The 20832-nt window shown below is 43.0% G+C and overlaps 1 protein-coding gene across 1 annotated transcript in view; it reads left to right on the top strand.

The window, feature by feature from the left end:
- Positions 1-20832, top strand: part of DDX43 (DEAD-box helicase 43) — a gene marked incomplete at both ends in the record, with an annotated part of 462922 nt that overhangs the window by 23920 nt on the left and 418170 nt on the right. Inside the window, 2 exon segments of the mRNA XM_082249917.1 lie at positions 964-1019; positions 20569-20683. Coding sequence (XP_082106043.1) covers positions 964-1019; positions 20569-20683 — 171 coding nt within the window.

Consider the following 20832-nt stretch of genomic DNA (forward strand, 5'->3'; position numbering starts at 1 on the left):
TTGTGCATTAAATTTAAAATGTATATATTTTTTCGCAGAAATTGCATTTGGAAAATCTGCGCAAATACCGTGTGACAAAAAAATTTGCAACATCCACCATTTTGTTTTGTAGGGCCTCTGCTTTAAAAAAAAATATATAATGTTTGGGGGTTCAAAGTAATTTTCTTGTGAAAAAAAAAAAATATATATGTATGTAAATTATTATTTATTTATTTTTTTTTTTTTATGTAAACGAAAAGTCACAGAAAAGGCTTGGTTTTCAAGTGGTTAGAAGAGTGGGTGATATGTGGCTAAGATTCAGCATAAAATGCCAGGACAGTTCAAACACCCCCCAAATGACTCCTTTTTGGAAAGTAGACACCCAAAGCTATTTGCTGAGAGGCATATCGGTAACCTCAGGGGTCGATTCCGATATATCGGGGAAAGTGTATATCGGCCCCCGATATATCTGTGTTGCCGATAATTGGTCGATCCCTAAAGCAGAGGCTCCTGTTTATACCTCTAGGGCTCTTTTTTTTTTTTTTTTTTTTTTTTACTTGGTGATTTGTTTCAAGGGTAGTGGATGCTGTGTTGTCTACCTTGAAACTTTTTGTGACATCAGAGCTGCAAACTAAAGAGAGCTAGTTTTTGATTGGTTGGATAGGTAGAGGTGTGTGTATGTGTGGTGTGTATTTGTTTTTTTTTTTTTATTCTTTTATAGAATCTTTATTTCAGCATTGACCGAATCCAGAGAGAACAGAAAAATGCTTGCATGTATGTCACGTTTGCTACTGGTCAGTGTTTAATTGGGTAGTGAGGCTAAAATCAGGATTGTGGCTTGTGTGCACTTTTTAAAAGTCATACATAGCAGCCTTCCTATTACTATTCTGCCCCCCCCCCCCCCCCCCCAGGTTCATTTTAAAGCCAGGTGTATTTATTAGTTGTATATCTTGAGTTTATACTGATAATAAATGTCTGTTGCAGGTCGTGGAGGATCTAAAATAAAAGAATTGGAAGAAGCATCTGGTTCAAGAATAAAGGTAACTTTTTAGTTCTGTGTAGTATAAATACTTTATCTACAAATGCCAAGTTCTGTTCAAGAATAAACTCAAAACAAAACAAACCGTACAAATGAACCAACCATCACAGATCAACTGCACCACATCTCTAAATGTAAAGCACAAAAACAAGTAATGTGCAGTGGGACTTTTCGGGTGCTACTTCAATCAGATTCACACAAAGCAATTTTTATTATGTTAATCTCTTGTACAAAAGCCCCTTTTAAAAGACTCTTCATTTCATCAGTCAAGTTTTTTTCTTTTTAAAAAAAAAAAAAAAAAAAAAGTTTCCATTTTTTTTTTGCACCAGTCTTTTACATCCACCACCAATGCAAAAAACACACATCCGTTTTTTACATCTGTTTTTTCGTCAATTCCGTTTTTTTTTATTTTTTTTAACGGAACAAAAAGGGCTTTCATCAGTTTCAAAAAACAGATGTGGATGTAAATGGATGATCATCCATTTTTCCATAGAGATGCATTGATGTCTGTTTTGCATCTGTCGATGGATGAACAATGGACAGACAGCTTGCTTGTGTAAAAAGGGGCCCTATATAATTGCTCATTCACCCCTCCCCCCCCATCATTCAGCATTTTTCAAATTAGTACAGAGCGAATGCAACATACATATATCATACATGATGTAGTTGTATATTCCTCCAGACCTATTTTTCACAGTTCCTTGGATTTTGGTCCTTTGTATGTGGTTAGGCCAATACTACCCCCCCCCCCCCCCAACCTGTGATCGCTCGCTCGCCCTGCTGAGATCCTGCATTGGAAGCGAGTGAGGTCTGAAGGAGGCGATAAGCGGGTGCAGGGAAGCTCAGGAGGAGAGAAGGGGAGCCGATCCATCTGCCTTTAGTTGGCGTGACTCACCCCAGCCTTCACCCCTTGGCACACCGTGGATCAGTACGGCTTGCTCGTGGCAACGTATGGCCAGTGGAACCAGGAAAGTTTGAGTGTGCCCTTCTGTGACAGAGAGTGCAGTAAGCCTGTTGATATAGAGAGGGACTGGTAGTTCCATATTGGATACTCCAAGAAACAGAAGTGGTGAGACCAATCCAATTATTTATCTCCTGCCTCCTGTAATCCCTCTGTAAATCAGCTTGATATTAAGTTAAAAAATTGTCTTTCCTTTTCTCTCTGATCAACAAAGTATTTTGTATAGTGTTTGTGATCACTAGAGCAAATTGACTCTTAATAGAAAACCTGTGAAAGGATGGATGGACAGAAAGGAGGGGGAAGGGAAAATGTCAGTAAACATAGGATGATACTCTAGCGTGGAATAGATTGTATACTGCAGGAGGGGGGAACGAGCCTCAAGTGTGGTTTGATAGAGTACCACCCAGAGGGAAGGAGTAGTGAGGCAGGGGGTACCCCAGTAGAATTTTTTTTTTTTCGTTCACTCCCAAGACCATGAGAGGGTCAAGCCAACAACATGCCTGATGCAGAGGTGGGGAGGGAGGAGGGAGTGGGAATTTGGGAGAGGGGATGGGTGGGGGGTTAAAAAAAAATGGAACAATGTTGTGCTGACTTGATGTCAGTGTGTGTTTGTCGCCTCCCCTTCTGAATTTTTGAATAAGTCCCCGTTAAGGATTTCTGAAGGACACCTTTTTTCCTTGTATATGGCCTAGACAGGATAGGAGAGGCGAGAGGAGAAGGAGACCTGACATGAACTTCCTAAAACTCTAAGAGGATTAAACACACCAACTAAGACATAAGGTAGTAGAGGAGCTTAGACGAAACTTTGCCAATTTAGTATTTCTGCAAGAAACGCATAAGGTACAAATGTGAAAATCTACTCTAAATTTTTCCTGGTCTGGTCAGAGGAAAGAACTAGACTAATAAAGGAGATACATGAGATGCAACAGATTTATAAAGAGTTTAGATGGTGGGATACAGCAGGCCTTGGTACTGAAAAGAAGAGACAGGAACTACTTGAAGAGACTAGATGTAAATTTAATAGTTGCCAAGGAAAATAAAAATGGGGAAATGCCTGGCAAGAATGCTAAAAAAAAAAGTCCAAAAATTGTATAGAAAAAATAGAAGTTCACAGGGGGAATATGGTATATTCAACAGATATAGCTAAAGCTTTTCAAACCTATCATGATGCTCTATAGAACATATGAAAAAGTCATATGAAGCAGAACAAAGTAGAAAATAAAGGATACAGGAATATATATAAAAATCAAAATTACCAGTAGATAAATTATTAGCACTAAAGATACCAATTATGCAAAAGGAAAAAACGGAGGCACTAAAGTTCACAGACCGGGAAAAGCCCAGGTCCGGACAGATTTACCACTCGGTATTCTAGAAGATTTAGGGAAATGCTATTAATAAAACTTTGCACTTATATTAATTGGATAGGAGAGTGGGGGGGACATGCGGCCGAAATGATTACAAGCAAACATTATGGTAATACCCAAAGAAGGAAAAGATGCAACCTGATGTTCCCATTATAGCTCAATAGCACTATTCAATGTAGATACAAAATGATATGCAAAAGTATTAGCAACTAGACTAAAACATCCAATGGTAGACTGGATTAATCAGATCAGACCGGATTTATTCCAGGTAGAGAAGGGAGGGATAATGGAATTTAGAACAATGTTGTTGCTACATAAAGTTAGAGGATTTGATATCCCCCCAACCCTTTTGTTATCAATAGATGCAGAGAAAGCATTTGACAGGGTGGATTGGGTGTTTATGCTAGGGGATTTGGGTATTGGTCTGAGAATGATTCACTAGATTAGGGCATTAAATAAGAACCCAATGGCTTTGGTAAAGGTAAATGGTAATCTATCCCCTCAATTTAAAATGTGTAATGGGACGAGACAGGGTGCCCTCTCTCGCCATTGTTATTCATCTTGTCGCTAGAACCATTATTAGCGACCATTAAGAATAATGTAGATATAGGAGGAGTAAAGGTCGGACAACAGAAACATAAAGTTGCTGCATGTTTTTTGTTCTACATTACTAATCCTAGAATAACCCTTCCAAATGTGATGAAGGAACTAAAGAAATATGGGGATTTATCAAATTTTAAAATCAATCCAATAAAATCAGAAATCTTAAATATCGAATTAAATAATGATGGAATGGTATTACAGCGGGAATTCCCATTTACCTGGGTAAAGCTAAAACTAAAATATCTTGGAATAAATTTAACTGCCTCAAAAAATATTTACTCAGAAAATTATATACCAATGTTAAATGAGATGAAAGCAGATATTAAAAAAAAAAAAAGAAAAAGAAAAGCCGCCCATTTTCGTGGTTGTGGAGAATAAGTGCAAATAAAATGATAGTATTACCCAAAATCCATATATAAATTTCAAATGCTACCGATTTGCTATTCCATCAGTATATTTTAGAACAATAAAGATGTTTTTGAAGTGTATATGACTGGGGAAAAAAAATCTAGAATACAGTATGCGGTTCTTAGTAGAGATATAGCAAAGATATTACACAGCAGTTCTAATTTCACGCATGTTGGAGTGGACAAAATTAAATTCAGATGAAAGATGGGTTCAGATTGAAAATACACTAAGTAGAACACAATTGAATAAAAATATTTTGGATTCCACCTAAATATAGAGAAATATACAGACCCAAATGAATTGACGAGAATGGTATTTAAAATATGGGATATGATTTATAGACCGGCAAAATGGGACTATAATTCTCCTTTTAATACTATTAAACGGCACAAAATATTTTACACCTGGAAATGAGACACAATTTGGGCATTGAATAAAGGATATGCTGTTAAAAGATTTAACACACGGAGGAAAGAAGACCATACAAGAACTCAACACTAGGGGTGGGAAACTTTGTTTAAATGAATGGCGAGATTAGCAGTTAAAACATTTTCGTGAGATCTCTGCCACAACCAATTAGAAATGAGAAGGATCTGAATATAGTGGAATAACTTTGTAATCCACTAACAAAAATAAAAAACGTTATATCTCAGATATACAAGGGGTTAACAGAGATGGCGAGACTTGGGAAACCTTCATTCCTTGAAACTTGGGAAGAAGAGATTGGATCATGTTTATGGAAGCACAAAGTCAGTGTTATACTGAGAGCCGTATACTGTTTTGCGAAGGATGTGAATATTGAAATTTATAAAAGCATATCGAGATGGTATAAAACACCAGTAGTAGCACATAAAATCCATTCAGAAAGTTCGGAATTGTGCTGGAGGGGTTGTAACATGCGGTACCATATCTGGTGGGACTGTCCAAAATCCATGACTATTGGCAAAAAGTACAACAGTTTATCAGGGAAATAACTGGAGTGTGTATAATAAACGATCCATGGACATGTCTGCTTCACAGAACAGATCATACAAGCAGTACAAAAATACAATCGTTCCAAACCTGATAAATGCTGCAAAGGGAGCAATCCCTAGGAAATGGTTGGCAGAAAGCTCCCACCTTAAGAGATTGGTTAATTAGAACTGAATACATATAGTATGGAATACTTGTGTAGCAAAGAGGAGGACCAGGCTGAGAGTTTCGCAAATAGAGAAAATGGCGGACTTCAGAAAGACTAACAAATATATAGCAGTATGGATACATTAGGGGGCAGATTGAGTAAGAGTGGGAAAAGAAGTGGCACACTTTAGGAGGGAAATAAGGGAGGAGGGTGGGTCGAAGGGTTATGGGGGATGGGATGGGATTATATGTACTGTGAATTTTGAAGTATTTGGAATTTTTGTACATGTATTAAAAACTAATAAATGAAAAAAAAAAAAAAGTCCAATACTACTGACAAATGCATTGAACTATGCTAGTAGAGATCATGAAAGCATTTTGTTTCCATGGTACAAAGTTGGGAAAGGTTGACTTGTGAGCTAGGAGAGATAATCTATTACACAAAGTTTCTCACAAAAGTGAGTACACCCCTCTCTTTTTTGTAAATTTTATATCTTTTCATGTGACAACAGTGAAGAAATTACTTTGCTGCAATGCAAAGTAATGAGTGTACAGCTTGTATAACAGTGTAAATTTGCTGTCTCCTCAAAATAACTCAACACACCTAAGTGAAAATTTCAAAATTGGGCCCAATTAGCCATTGCTTGACTGTAGGCAAGACATACTTGTCTTTGTACTCCTCACCTGGTTGCCGCCACACACACACTTGACACCAGCTGAACCAAATAAGTTTATCTTGGTCTCATCAGACCACAGGACATGGTTCCAGTAATCCATGACCTTAGTCTGCTTGTCTTCAGCAAACTGATTGCAGGCTTTCTTGTGCATCATCTTTAGGAGAGGCTTCCCTCTGGGACGACAGCCATGCAGACCAATTTGATGCAGTGTGCGGCGTATGGTCTGAGCACTGACGGGATGACCCCCCACCCCTTCAACCTCTGCAGAAATGCTGGCAGGCCTTATACAGGTCCCTCTCAAAAAATTAGCATATTGTGATAAAGTTCATTATTTTCTCTAATGTACCGATAAACATTAGACTTTCATATATTTTAGATTCATTACACACAACTGAAGTAGTGCAAGCCTTTTATTGTTTTAATATTGATGATTTTGGCATACAGATCATGAAAACCCAAAATTCCTATCTCCAAAAATTAGCATATCATGAAAAGGTTCTCTAAACGAGCTATTAACCTAATCATCTGAATCCACTAACTCTAAACACCTGCAAAAGATTCCTGAGGCTTTTAAAAACTCCCAGCCTGGTTCATTACTCAAAACCGCAATCATGGGTAAGACTGCCGACCTGACTGCTGTCCAGAAGGCCATCATTGACACCCTCAAGCAAGAGGGTAAGACCCAGAAAGAAATTTCTGAACGAATAGGCTGTTCCCAGAGTGCTCTATCAAGGCACCTCCAGTGGGAAGTCTGTGGAAGGAAAAAGTGTGGCAGAAAATGCTGCACAACGAGAAGAGGTGACCGGACCCTGAGGAAGACTGGGGAGAGGGAAATGCCAAAATGCCTGAAGTCCAGTGTCAAGTACCCACAGTCAGTGATGGTCTGGGGTGCCATGTCAGCTGCTGGTGTTGGTCCACTGTGTTTTATCAAGGGCAGGGTCAATGCAGCTAGCTATCAGGAGATTTTGGAGCACTTCATGCTTCCGTCTGCTGAGAAGCTTTATGGAGATGAAGATTTCATTTTTCAGCATGACCTGGCACCTGCTCACAGTGCCAAAACCACTGGTAAATGGTTTACTGACCATGGTATTACTGTGCTCAATTGGCCTTGCCAACTCTCCTGACCTGAACCCCATAGAGAATCTGTGGGATGTTGTGAAGAGAAAGTTAAGAGACGCAAGACCCAACACTCTGGATGAGCTCAAGGCCGAAGCATCCTGGGCCTCTAACACCTCAGCAGTGCCACAGGCTGATTGCCTCCATGCCACGCCGCATTGAAGCAGTCATTTCTGCAAAAGGATTGAGTGCATAACTGAACATATTTTTTTGAAGGTTGACTTTTTGTATTAAAAACACTTTTCTTTTATTGGTCGGATGAAATATGCTAATTTTTTGAGATAGGAATTTTGGGTTTTCATGAGCTGTATGCCAAAATCATCAATATTAAAACAATAAAAGGCTTGCACTACTTCAGTTGTGTGTAATGAATCTAAAATATATGAAAGTCTAATGTTTATCAGTACATTACAGAAAATAATGAACTTTATCACAATATGCTAATTTTTTGAGAGGGACCTGTACATTTCCCAAAGACAAATTCTGGACATGACACTGAGCATGTGCACTCAGCTTCTTTGATCGACCATGATGAGGCCTATTCTGAGTGGAAACTGTCCTGTTAAACCACCGCATGGCCTTGGCCACCATGCTGCAGCTCAGTTTTAGGGACTTGGCAATCTTCTTATAGCCTAGGCCATCTTTATGTAGAGCAATAATTATTTTTTTTTCAGATCCTCAGAGTTCATTGCCATGAGATGTCATGTTGACCTTCCAGTGACCAGTAAGAGAGTGAGAGCGATACACCAAATTTAACACGCCTGCTCCCCATTCACACCTGAGACCTTGTAGCACTGAGTCGCATGATACAGGTGGAAGAAAAATGGCTAATTGGGCCCAATGTGGACATTTTCACTTAGGTGTGTTGAGTTATTTTGAGGAGACAGCAAATTTACACTGTTATATAAGCTGTACACTCACTACTTTACATTGCAGCAAAGTCATTTCTTCACTGTTGTCGCATGAAAAGATATAATATTTACAAAAATGTGAAGGGTGTACTCACTTTTTTCTATATATGTATATGTGTGTGTGGATAGATAGATAGATAGATATTCACAAAAGTGAGTACACCCCTCACATTTTTGTAAATATTGTTATATCTTTTCATGGGACAACAGTGAAGAAATGACACTTTGCTACAATGTAAAGTAGTGAGTGTACAGCTTGTGTAAATTTGCTGTCCAATCAAAATGACTTGACACACAGCCAATAATGTTTACACCACTGGTAACAAAAGTGAGTACACCCCTAAGTTAAAATGTCTAAATTGGGCCCACAGTGTCAATATTTTGTGTAGCCACCATTATCTTCCAGCACTGCCTCTACCCTCTTTGACATGGAGTTCACCAGAGCTTCGCATGTTGCCACTGGAGTCATCTTCCATTCCTCCATGACGACATCACAGAGCTGGTGGATGTTGGAGACCTTGCGCACCTCCACCTTCCATTTTTTTTTTTTAGGATGCCCCACAGATGCTCAATAGGGTTTAGGTCTGGAGACATGCTTGACCAGTCCATCACCTTTACCCTCAGCCTCTTTAGCAAGGCAGTGGTCGTCTTGGAGGTGTGTTTGGGGTTGTTATCATGTTGGAATACTGCCCTGAGGCCCAGTCTCTGAAGGGAGGGGATCATGCTCTGCTTCAGTATGTCACAGTACATGTTGGCATTCATGGTTCCCTCAATGAACTGTAGCTCCCCAGTGCCAGCAGCACCCATGCAGCCCCAGACTGACACTCCCACCTCCATGCTTGACTGTAGGCAAGACACACTTGTCTTTGTACCCCTCACCTGGTTGCCGCCACACACGCTTGACACCATCTGAACCAAATAAGTTTGTCTTGGTCTCATCAGACCACAGGCCATGGTTCCAGTAATCAATGTCTTTAGTTTACATGTCTTCAGCAAATTGTTTGCTTGCTTTCTTGTACATCATCTTTAGTAGAGACTTCCTTCTGGCACGACAGCCATATAAACCAATTTGATGCAGTGTGCGGGGTATGATCTGAGCACTGAGAGCCCCCCCTTCAACCTCTGCAGCAATGCTGGCAGCTCTCGTATATCTATTTTATAAAGACAACTTTTGGATATGACGCGCTGAGCATGTGCACTCAGCTTCTTTGACCAGGACGAGGCCTATTCTGAGTGGAACCTATCCTGTTAAACCACCCCATGGTTTTGGCCACTGTGCTGCAGCTCCGTTTCAGGGTCTTGGCAATCTTATAGCCTAGGCTATCTTTATGTAGAGCAACAATTCTTTTTTTTCAGATCATCAGTTTTTTGCCATGAGGTGCCATGTTGAACTTCCAGTGACCAGTATGAGAGAGTGAGAACACCAAATGGAACACACCTGCTTCCCATTCAAAGCTGAGACCTTGCAACACTAACGAGTCACATGACACCGGAGAGGGAAAATGGCTAATTGGGCTCAATTTGGGCATTTTTACTTTCTGGCGTACTCCTTTTGTTGCCAGCGATTTAGACATTAATGGCTGTGTTGAGTTGAGGGGACAGCAAATTTACACTTTTATACAAGCTGTACACTCACTACTTTACATTGTAGCAAAGTGTCATTTCTTCACAGTTGTCACGTGAAAAGATATAATAAAATATTTTTCAAAATGTGAGGTGTATGCACTTTTGTGAGATACTGTATGTGTGTATATAATATATTTTGTGTACATATTTTTGTGTGTGTGTGTGTGTGTGTGTGTATGTATGTGTGTGTGTATATATATATATATATATATATATATATATATATATATATATATATATATATATATATATATATATATATAATATATAATAATCTCTTACATCCTCCGACAGTCACCGCCCCTCTTAAGTCATCACTACTGGGTATTGACTTCCGCTCCGCAGGAGTAGCTAGGCACAAGACTTGGTCAAAAGAACAAAGCATTTAGCATAGACACACCCATGGGGGCTGTCCCACTGGTCAATACCCCCCTGCAGTGATCCCTCCCAACTCAGTTTGTCTCTGCCTAGTAGTCAGTAGTAGTCAGGCTTCCCTGTGCTGGGGCTTCAGTCTCAGCCTTTCTAATCCTTTTTTTTTCTTTGATTTTTCTTTGCAAATGTCAGTTTTTTCTTTCTTTTCCTAGCTGTTTATTTTGTCAGCTTAGTTTAGTCAGATTTTCGGATGAAGATGGATTCTTGCGGAGCTGGGAATCGGACTGGCCGCCCCGGTTCTCCAGGGCAGAGTCAGAGGGATCCCCAGCCCGCCATCGAGTGTTCAGCCATGTGTTCGTCCTGGCATTATGAACGACCCGACCCTGCTCGCAGCAGGGATGCAGCCTGTGAGGTGGCTACCTCACTGGACACGTCTGCGGTGCTGCAGTGTCCTATTCTTGGCTAACGGCATTCCCTGTCAGATGAGGACAGAGGCTTTCCGTTCATAGAAGGCACCCCACGCTATCCGGTACAGGTAAGTTCCTTCTGTGTGGGGCCTCTGTCTGGGGTGGCAGTCCTGTGTTGCTATGTGTTCCCCATGTCTGTGCCTGTGTGGGGCTCCCTGATGCGATCCCTGCGGGGGTCTCTTACATGCGGTGCTGTGTGGTTTTGGGGGCCCCTTCCCCTGTGTCACTTTGGTGTTTTGGGGGTGCAGACTGTGTGTACGGCGGCCGCAGCGGGTGAAAACCATGCGGTCTGCCATTTTAGGTATGGGCAAGCATGTCTGGCTTCACTGTGGGCTGGTAACTGCATGCTGTGTAGTGTTTTTGGCGCCATCTTGCGTGGACAGCGATCGTTCCGAGCACATGTCGGCGGCCATCTTGCCGAAGTCTCCCATTCAGTTCTATGGGCAGCCATTTTCCCTGGGTCTTGCAGCTTATAGTTCATCCTCTGATGACCTCACTTCCTTTTCCTCTGGAGCAGCGATCGGTGTGGTAACACTCTGTGGGGGCTCTGCAGCCTGTCTCTTCTTCCATAACTCCGTTTTGTTTTTCCTGGCTCAGTTTTGTTTCCTTTTTTGGGGGTCTGTGTTCACTGTGCATATAGTGATGGGCTGTGCACTCCGCTGCGATCTTAAAGGGCCAGTGCTCTTTATTGTACTTTTTTTATTGTACCTTTTGCAATGGAATCTCAGGACAGCAAATTCCCTCCAGCCCTGGTGGGGGACCCCAGTCCTGCTGTACCCCCTGTTATAACCAATTTGGCCGCCGTAGTGGCGTCTTTAGTGTCCAAAATGGAGGTGCTGATGGCTGAACGAGCTGCTAGGAAAAGGCCTAGACTGTCTTTCTCCTCTGATTCAGATGGTGATGTGGCTGCTGTGGCTGGCATGCCCTTTTCAGGGTCTCGCTCGTCCCTGGACCCACTGGGGTCTGAGGGGGAGGTGGAGGGGGTTGATGATTCTCCCCTGGGGTCGCCTGAAGTACGCGCGACTATGGATGAGTTGATTTCTTCTGTGAAAGAGACACTACACTTGGAGGATGAGCCCAGTCCTCCGGGCATTGTGACATTGTTTGTTACACATAGGACCCGCAAGTCGGCGCAGGTTTTTCCCTGCCCCGCTGAGTTTCATCACGCTGTGAATGAACTGTGGCGCAATTTAAAACATCCTTTCACGGTACCTAGTCGGTTTAAACTACTTTATCCCTTTGCTCCGTCTACGGACTTGCGCTGGTGTATGCCTCCACAGGTGGATCACTGTGGCCGTGATGAAGGCTACCTTGATTCTCACTGAGGAGACCCCGGTGTTCCGTGACCCCACGGACAGGAGGTTGGTAGTCTCTTGCCCGCCATTCCTACATGGTGGCGGGTTCCTTGCTTAAACCTATTTTCGCGTCCGTCATGGTGGCTCAGGCGGTGGCGGATTGGACTAAGGTGCTTAGGCGCACCCTCACGTCTGATTCGGCCCCACCTGCCACGCTGACTATGGTGGATCAAATTCACCAAGGGGTCATGTACTTGTGCGATGCGGCCTTAAATGAGGCCCCTTTGGCTGCGCACCTGTCTAGTGTCGCGGTACTTAACCGTCGACTGATCTGGCTGCAGAGCTGGTCGGCTGACCAGACATCACGGAAAACGGTGGCTGATTTTCCCTATGCAGGGTCTTGCCTTTTTGGCGAGGCTTTGGATACCTTGGTAAAAGGCGTCACAGGGGGCAAGAGCACGATGCTGCCCCAGAACCCGAAGAACAAGTCTTTTTTTCGTGGCAAGCGGGGTCCCGCCTTTCGACTAAATCAAGGGTCCTTTCGTGCCTTTTAAGAATCAAACCAAGGGCAAGCCCTTCAAGGGCCAAGGTAGCCAGAAGAAGCCCTGGGCGGGCAAGCAGAAGTCTGGCAATGCCGGTGCGGCTGGTCAATCCGCCTCTGCCTGAAGGGGCGCCCTCACCCGTTTCAGGTGTGGGGGGACGTATGCGCGGTTTCCTCCAACCTTGGCTGATCCGAATTCCGGACAGGTGTGTTCAGGAAATCATTCGGTCAGGGTACAAGATCGAATTCCTTTCCCGGCCGGCGGACAGATTCTTTCCCTCAAATCTTCATCTGACCCCGGGGCGTCTGAGGGACCTGCATCAGGCAGTGCAGGACCTTCTTGCCCAGGGGGTTGTCATCCCAATGCCTCATCGGGACAGGTTTCGGGGGTTTTATTCCAATCTGTTCACTGTGCCCAGAAAGGAGGGCAAGGTACGTCCTATTCTGGACCTAAAAGCGCTGAACCGCTTTGTGCGCGTTCGGAAGTTCCGTATGGAATCTCTCCGCTCGGTGGTGGTCTCCCTGAGTCCAGGGGAATTCCTACCCTCTATAGACCTGAAGGATGCGTACCTACACATCCCCAGGGCACTTGGTCGGGGGAGAAATCCTCCCTTCTGATCAACCTATTGGAATTGAGAGCGATCAAACTGTCTCTTCCAGTGGTCGGATCGACTTTGGGGCCATCCTGTTCGGGTACAGACGGGCAATGCTACCGCGGTGGCTTACATCAACCACCAATGGGACACCAGGAGGGCCCGGGACGTGACCGACATTCTGTCTTGGGCCGAGACTCATGTCCCGGCAATTTCAGCAGTTCATATTTCGGGTGTGGAGAATTGGCAGGCCGACTATCTGAGCCGCCAGACCCTGGATCAGGGGGAATGGTCCCTGCACCCGGAGGTCTTCCAAATGCTGTGTGCGAAGTGGGGATCCCCGGACGTGGATCTGTTCGCGTCTCGGCTGAATCACAAGGTGGAAAGATTCGTGGCAAGAACGCGCGATCCGTGGGCGGATGCGTTGGTGGCCCCTTGGCGTCAGTATCGTCTGATGTAGTAAAAGGGAATGGTCTAGCACTTGCAATTGTAAACACCTCCATCCCTAAATTATGCGAAAACAGAGAGGTGGCCCTAAATGGGACTTTATGAGGTTAAATACAATAGTCATAGAAGATAAAAAATATATATAAAAATTATAAATTTCATTATCAAATAAGGATATATGATAAATGTAGGCATGAATATATACATAACCACAGGTGTCATTACAAGCATATAAAACACGTAAAACATAGTGGAAAAATAGCAGCATTACAGCAATATCAACATAGTGACAACATATCAACATGGATATTGTATGACAAAGGGTAATTGGTGTATCAAACTCTACGCGTTTCGTGGGTCCCTACGCCCACTCATCAGGAGTATGTAGATGATTCTGTTTAAAAATGAACAGATGAAATGTAAATGTCTGCTAGGCATACGTAAGACAAAAAATATATATAAAGATTCAACAAATGTGTAACCCGAATAGAGAAACCACACTTACATCTAACTGAATCAAAACTGGTCTGCGCTGCCAAAGGAGAGGATGTCAACGTCTTGTCCGGGAGCTGAAGGGGCAAGACCATGCCGCAACATAGTGGGGAGCCAGGTGAGGAAAGATATATAGTAAAAGAAGGGGCGGTATTTTTTGACGATTGTGTGCCTTTCCTCCGATTCAGTTGTTGTCCAGGTTCCTTCGCAGGTTAGCCTCGGAACCGCACTTGGGGATTCTAGTGGCGCCGGACTGGCCACGCCGGTCCTGGTACGCCGACGTTGTTCACCTGGCGGTCGAGCCTCCTTGGCGGCTGCCAATGTGGGAAGATATACTGTCTCAGGGACCGATCTCCCATCCTGCTTTACAGTCGCTGGCTTTAACGGCCTGGCTGTTGAAAGCCAGGTCCTGAGAGACAGGGGTCTCTCCCCAGATGTCATTCCTACTCTAATCAAGGCTAGGAAAGCCTCGTCTGGCAAAATTTATTATCGCACTTGGAAAGCCTATTTTTGCCTGGTGTGAGTCCAGGGGGTTTTTCTCCTCGCTCATACTCGGTGACGAGAGTGTTGGCTTTCCTTCAGACTGGTGTGAACCAGCGCCTGGCGCTGGCCACGATAAAGGGCCAGGTTTCTGCACTGGCTGTTCTTTTTCAACGCCCTGTGGCGTCTCGTTCCTTAATTCGCACCTTTTATTCAAGGTGTGCGACATTTGGCTCCTCCCCGGAGGGAGCCTTTACCTCCATGGGACATTTAACCTTTGAAAACATCCGGGAGATATTGTTACCTCTGCTGTCTAAGAAGGTTGCCTTTCTAGTGGCGATCACTTCGGCTCGCAGGGTGTCTTGAGTTGGCGGCGTTGTCTTGCCTCTCTCCTTATCTGGTGGTTCACAAGGATAAGGTGGTCTTGGCGACCTCATTCGTATTTTCTCCCTAAGGTGGTCTCTGATTTTCACCTTAATGAGGACATTGTTTTGCCTTCGCTCTGTGCGAAGCCTAAGCATCCTAAGGAGGTTGCATTGCATTCCTTGGATGTTGTCAGGGCGATCAGGGTGTACCTGTCGTCCACTGAATCCTTTCGGAAATCGGATTCCCTCTTTGTCCTTCCTGAGGGACCTCGGAAAGGCATGGCTGCGTCTGCGGCGACCATTGTCAAATGGATCAGACAGACCATTGAACAGGCCTATGCTTTGAAAGGACGGGTTCCACCTTTCCCTGTTAAGGCGCATTCTACCAGATCATTGAGTACGTCCTGGGCTTACCGACATCAGGCCTTGGTGGCCCAGGTGTGCAAGGCTGCGACATGGACGTCGGTGCACACCTTTTCCAAATTCTATAAGGTGTATGTTCTGGCATCAGCTGATGCCTCCTTTGGCCGCAAAGTTCTCAGTGCGGCAGTGCCATAGGGGACCCTTGTTCTTTGTGGGTCCCTGGCTGTTGGGGTGTTTTACCCCTGGGTAATTTGTTTTCCTGGGTTGTTGCTCATGTTGAGCCTTTTCTGTTGCCCAGAAGGTTCTCTTACTGTGTGTGTGTAAGGTTCCTTTCTCTGATGTGGGTACTGCGTTGCCTTGTCAACGGTTGCGTCTCCCACCCCTCATGTCTACACTGCTTTGGGACATCCCAATAGTGATGACTTAAGAGGGGCTATTCTACCAAACTGAGTTGGGAGGGATCACTGCAGGGGGGGTATTGACCAGTGGGACAGCCCCCATGGGTGTGTCTATGCTAAATGCTTTGTTCTTTTGACTAAGCCTTGTGCCTAGCTACTCCTGCGGAGCGGAAGTCAATACCCAATAGTGATGACTTAAGAGGGGCGGCGACTGTCTGAGGACTCGGAGAAAGGAATTGTGTGTGTGTATGTATGTGTATGTGTGTAATATATATATATATATATATATATATATATATATATATATATATATATATATATATATATATATATATATATATATATATATATATATATATATATATATATATATATATATATATATATATATATATATATATATATATATATATATATCTCTATCTATCAGGCCTCGACAAAACCCGGGCGCCAGGTCGCATTTGCGACTAGAATTAGCGACCTGGCGCCTGGGGTGCCCTGCAGAAGGTGTCCTGTCATTTTTGCATGGACTTCCAGGCCGTCCGAAAATTGAGGCCCCGCCTTTTCGGCCTACTTGAGATGAGAGGCTTCCAATGGGGAACTGGCGCCCTCTTGTGGTGGCCAGGAGTAATGACTGTTGTAATTACTGTTTCCACTGCCTGATTGTTCACAATGCATTACCATCTCCCTGTCCAGTTAGTTACCTTTGACAGGGAGTGTGGTTATTTATTAAATTAAATTTATTTTTTAAATGTAAAAACTAAATAATATTTATTTCTTTTTAATTATTAAAAAAAAAATAAAAAAAAAAAATCTTTTTTTTTTTTCCCCCCCCCCCATCGCCATGCCACAGCCGAAGGCCCCTTTCACACGGGCTGTCTGATCACGTCCGCCTGTCAGTTTTTCAGGCAGACCTGATCGGACCCTTCATTCTCCTCTATGGAGCAGTAATTTGCCGCCATCTGATCCTGTCCTCCAAAAGCAGACGGATGGTGGTTCTATTTTCTATCCATCCCGTGGATCGGATCAGATGGCATCGGATGGAAAGAGACAGACAGTCTGTTTTCATCCAATTGCGCTATATTGCGTATTTATGTGTAAATTTAGTATCCGTTTTATTAAATAAAGCTAGGTTGTTAGTTTAAAAAAAAAAAAAAAAACTGGCTCCTAACTTTTTTAGCTGGCTCCTAGATTTCAGGAAAATTTGTCAAGCCCTGATATATATATATATATATATATATATATATATATATATATATATATATATATATATATATATATATATATATATATATATATATATATATATATATATAATCTCTATTACAGACCAAAAGTTTGGACACACCTCATTCAAAGAGTTTTCTTTACAATTTTCATAGTCATGAAAATAGTCAAACTTCAAGAGGTAGTCACCTGAAATGGTTTTCACTTCACAGGTGTGCCCTGTCAGGTTTAATAAGTGTGATTTATTGCCTTATAAATGGGGTTGGGACCATCAGTTGTGTTGTGCAGAAGTCAGGTGGATACACAGCTGATAGTCCTACTGAATAGACTGTTAGCTGCTTTTTTCTTGTCATAATACAAATTCTAAGTACAGGAAAACGAGTGGCCATCATTACTTTAAGAAATGAAGGTCATTCAGCCCGAAAAATTGGGATAACTTTGAAAGTGTCCCCAAGTGCAGTCACAAAAACCATCAAGCACTGCAAAGAAACTGGCTCACATGTGGACCGCCCCAGGAATGGAAGACCAAGAGTCACCTCTGCTGCGGAGGATAAGTTCATCCGAGTCACCAGCCTCAGAAATCGCAAGTTAACAGCAGCTCCGATTTAGAGACCAGGTCAATGGCACACGGAGTTCTAGCAGCAGACACATTTCTAGAACAACTGTTAAGAGGAGACTGTGTGAATCAGGCCTTCATGGTAGAATATCTGATAGGAAACCACTGCTAAAGAAATGCAACAAGCAGAGGAGACTTGTTTGGGCTAAAGAACACAAGGAATGGACATTAGACCAGTGGAAATCTGTGCTTTGGTCTGATGAGTCCAACCACCGTGTCTTTGTGCGAAGCAGAAAAGGTGAACGGATGGACTCTACATGCCTGGTTCCCACCGTGAAGCATGGAGGAGGAGGTGTGATGGTGTGGGGGTGCTTTGCTGGTGACACTGTTGGAGATTTATTCAAAATTGAAGGCATACTGAACCAGCATGGCTACCACAGCTCCTTGCAGCGGCATGCTATTCCATCCGGTTTGCGTTTAGTTGGACCATCATTTATTTTTTAACAGGACAATGACCCCAAACACACCTTCAGGCTGTTTAAGGGCTATTTGACCAAGGAGAGTGATGGGGTGCTGTGCCAGATGACCTGGCCTCCACATTAACTGGACCTGAACCCAATCGAGATGGTTTGGGGTGAGCTGGACCTCAGAGTGAAGGCAAAAGGGCCAACAAGTGCTAAGCATCTCTGGGAACTCCTTCAAGACTGTTGGAAGACCATTTCAGGTGACTACCTCTTGAAGTGTGACAGTAGTCATGAAAATAAAGAAACTTTTGGTCTGTACTGTGTGTATGGTATGTATGTATGTGTGTATGTATGTGTGTATAAATGTTTTTGCATTAATGCAGAAGTAAAAAAAAAAAATTAACGTTTTCAGTGCAGCATCATCAATGAAGCTTATCAGTGCGGCCTCAACAGTGCCCATCAATGCAGCTTCGCCCTGTGCCCGTCAATGCAGCTTTACCTGTGCCTGTCAATGCACTGAGCAGTGCAGGGGAAGAGACAGAGAGAGAGAGGAAGAGAAAAGCTGGCTGGATAATCAGTGAGGATCATCCCGCTGTAACAGCTTTAATTTTAATTGCCGGGCACTCGCCGACACACACAGTCCCGCCTCCTGGCCCAGCTCCTTTGATAGACGTCACACGTCCTGGTTGGCCAGGTGATCTGTCAAAGAAGCCGGGCTAGGAGGCAGGACTGTGTGGGTCGGCAAGCACCCAGTAATTTAAAAAAAAAAAAAAAAAAAGCTGTTACAGTGGGATGATCCGCGCTCTGTGATTATTCAGCCTGTTGGCTGGCCGGCTTTCCTCTTCCTCTCCTCTCTCTTCCCCTGAGCAGCCCCACACTCGCCCTAAATTTTCCACTCGCAAAATGTGAGCGTGTGTGTGTGTGTGTGTATATATATATATGTGTGTGTGTATATATATATGTATGTGTGTATATATATATATATATATATATATATATATATATATATATATATATATATATATATATATATATATATATATATATATATATATATATATATATATATATATATATATATAATATAATATTATAGAGGAAGTTGATAAGTAATTGAATACCGAGACAAGTGTACAAAACTTTGCTTTTTGTAATATGTTAATATATTTGTGTATGTATATATGATAAGGTAATGTTTTTACACTGTTTCAAAATAGTCTTTGTGAATCTGCTTACCATAGCTCCTGAAAAGACCCGATGCCCATTACTAGTGTTATCTAGATAAAGTGAACATAACTAATAACTGTCTAGGGCAGTGATGACGAACTTTCTAGGCTCTAGGGCAGTGATGGCGAACCTTGGCACCCCAGATGTTTTGGAACTACATTTCCCATGATGCTCATGCACTCTGCAGTGTAGTTGAGCATCATGGAAAATGTAGTTCGAAAACATCTGGGGTGCCAAGGTTCGCCATCACTGCTCTAGGGGAATAACTTTGCTGAAGTATACATCTTTTTAGTTCCTGCTTACCCCTATTAGTCCTCAAATCTGTTGAAATATTCCTTATAGCCGTATTAGTAGAGCTGCACGATTAATCGTAAAAAAAATCTCGATTCACCCCCCCCCCCCCCGACGATCTTAACCACTTAAGCCCCGGAAGATTTGGCTGCTCAAAGACCAAGCCCTATTTTGTGATTCGGTCGTGTGAAGCTGTACCCAAACAAAATTGACTTTTTTTTTTTTTTTTCCCCACAAACAGAGCTTTCTTTTGGTGGTATTTTATCACCTGTGCGATTTTTATTTTTATTTTTATTTTTTTTGCGGGACTGCGACATTGCTGCGGACGGATCGGACCCCTGACTGACATTTTTGACACTTTTGGGAGTACCAGTGACATTACAACAGTAATCAGTGCTATAAATATGCACTGTTACTGTCAAAATGACACTGGCAGGGAAGGGCTTAACTTTATTGGTGATCAAGGGGTTAAGTGTGTCCCTAGGGCCGTGATTCTAACTGTGGGGGGCGTGGCTTGTGATGTAATCACAGAGACATACGATCCTACATAGGATCGTAAAGCCTCTGTGCTTACATCAGGGAGAATGACAGACGGCTGTGTTTACATCAGCCATCTGTCTTTCGCCCTCTGCAGCGGGAGATCGGAGCGGCCGGTCACTCGCGCTAGCTCCCCAGGGAACGAGCAGGGGTGGGAGCGCGCCTCCGGCGGCGCACGCTCGCCCCCCCACAGACAGCTGAGCGAGTGACGTACCTCTACGTCACTTTGCCCAGCAGCGGCTGCCTGCCGCAGTATATCTACGGTGAGTGGTCGTTATGTGGTTAACATGACATTTGCTCAATTCTTTACATAGCTGAGAGGGAGCAGAGAACATCTGTCAAAGAAAAAAAAAAGAGCCTCCTGCAAATGCCTATCAACATTAGTCTCCCAGTTTAAGTATAAATACAAAGAATACAATGTATCTTTTCGATCCTGCCGGAGGATGGAAGTTTAACCTAAAGTTACGCAGAGAATCGTGATCTTTATTCCAAGCAAAAAAAATAGTGATTCTCATTTTATCCAGAATCGTGCAGCTCTGCTGCTTAGGTATTTTTTAAAATGTATTAAAATGCAATGTACTTTTTATTGTGATGTATAAATGTGCTGTTGCAAGTTGTGAAAAAGTGTTTTTTTTTTTTTTCTTAAGATTATAAAAGACGATTATGACACTGAGGTAAAGATATTTGGAAGCAGTGAGCAACAAGATAAAGCCAAAGCATTGATCAACCTAATTGTGGAGAAAAGTGAGAGAGGAGAGAAAGGTGAGTTAGCGTTAAATTGGAAGGTGTGTGTGTGTGTGTGTTTTTTCTTTTTTTAAATTTTATTGGGTCATATAGTTCACTGGGAAATACTATGTACCCTCCCGCTGATCCTAAAGGAATCCACTCCACTTGCCACTTTGCTATAATGG

Source organism: Pelophylax lessonae, assembly GCF_965119305.1.
Source record: "Pelophylax lessonae genome assembly, chromosome: 3".
NCBI classification, from domain to species: domain Eukaryota; kingdom Metazoa; phylum Chordata; class Amphibia; order Anura; family Ranidae; genus Pelophylax; species Pelophylax lessonae.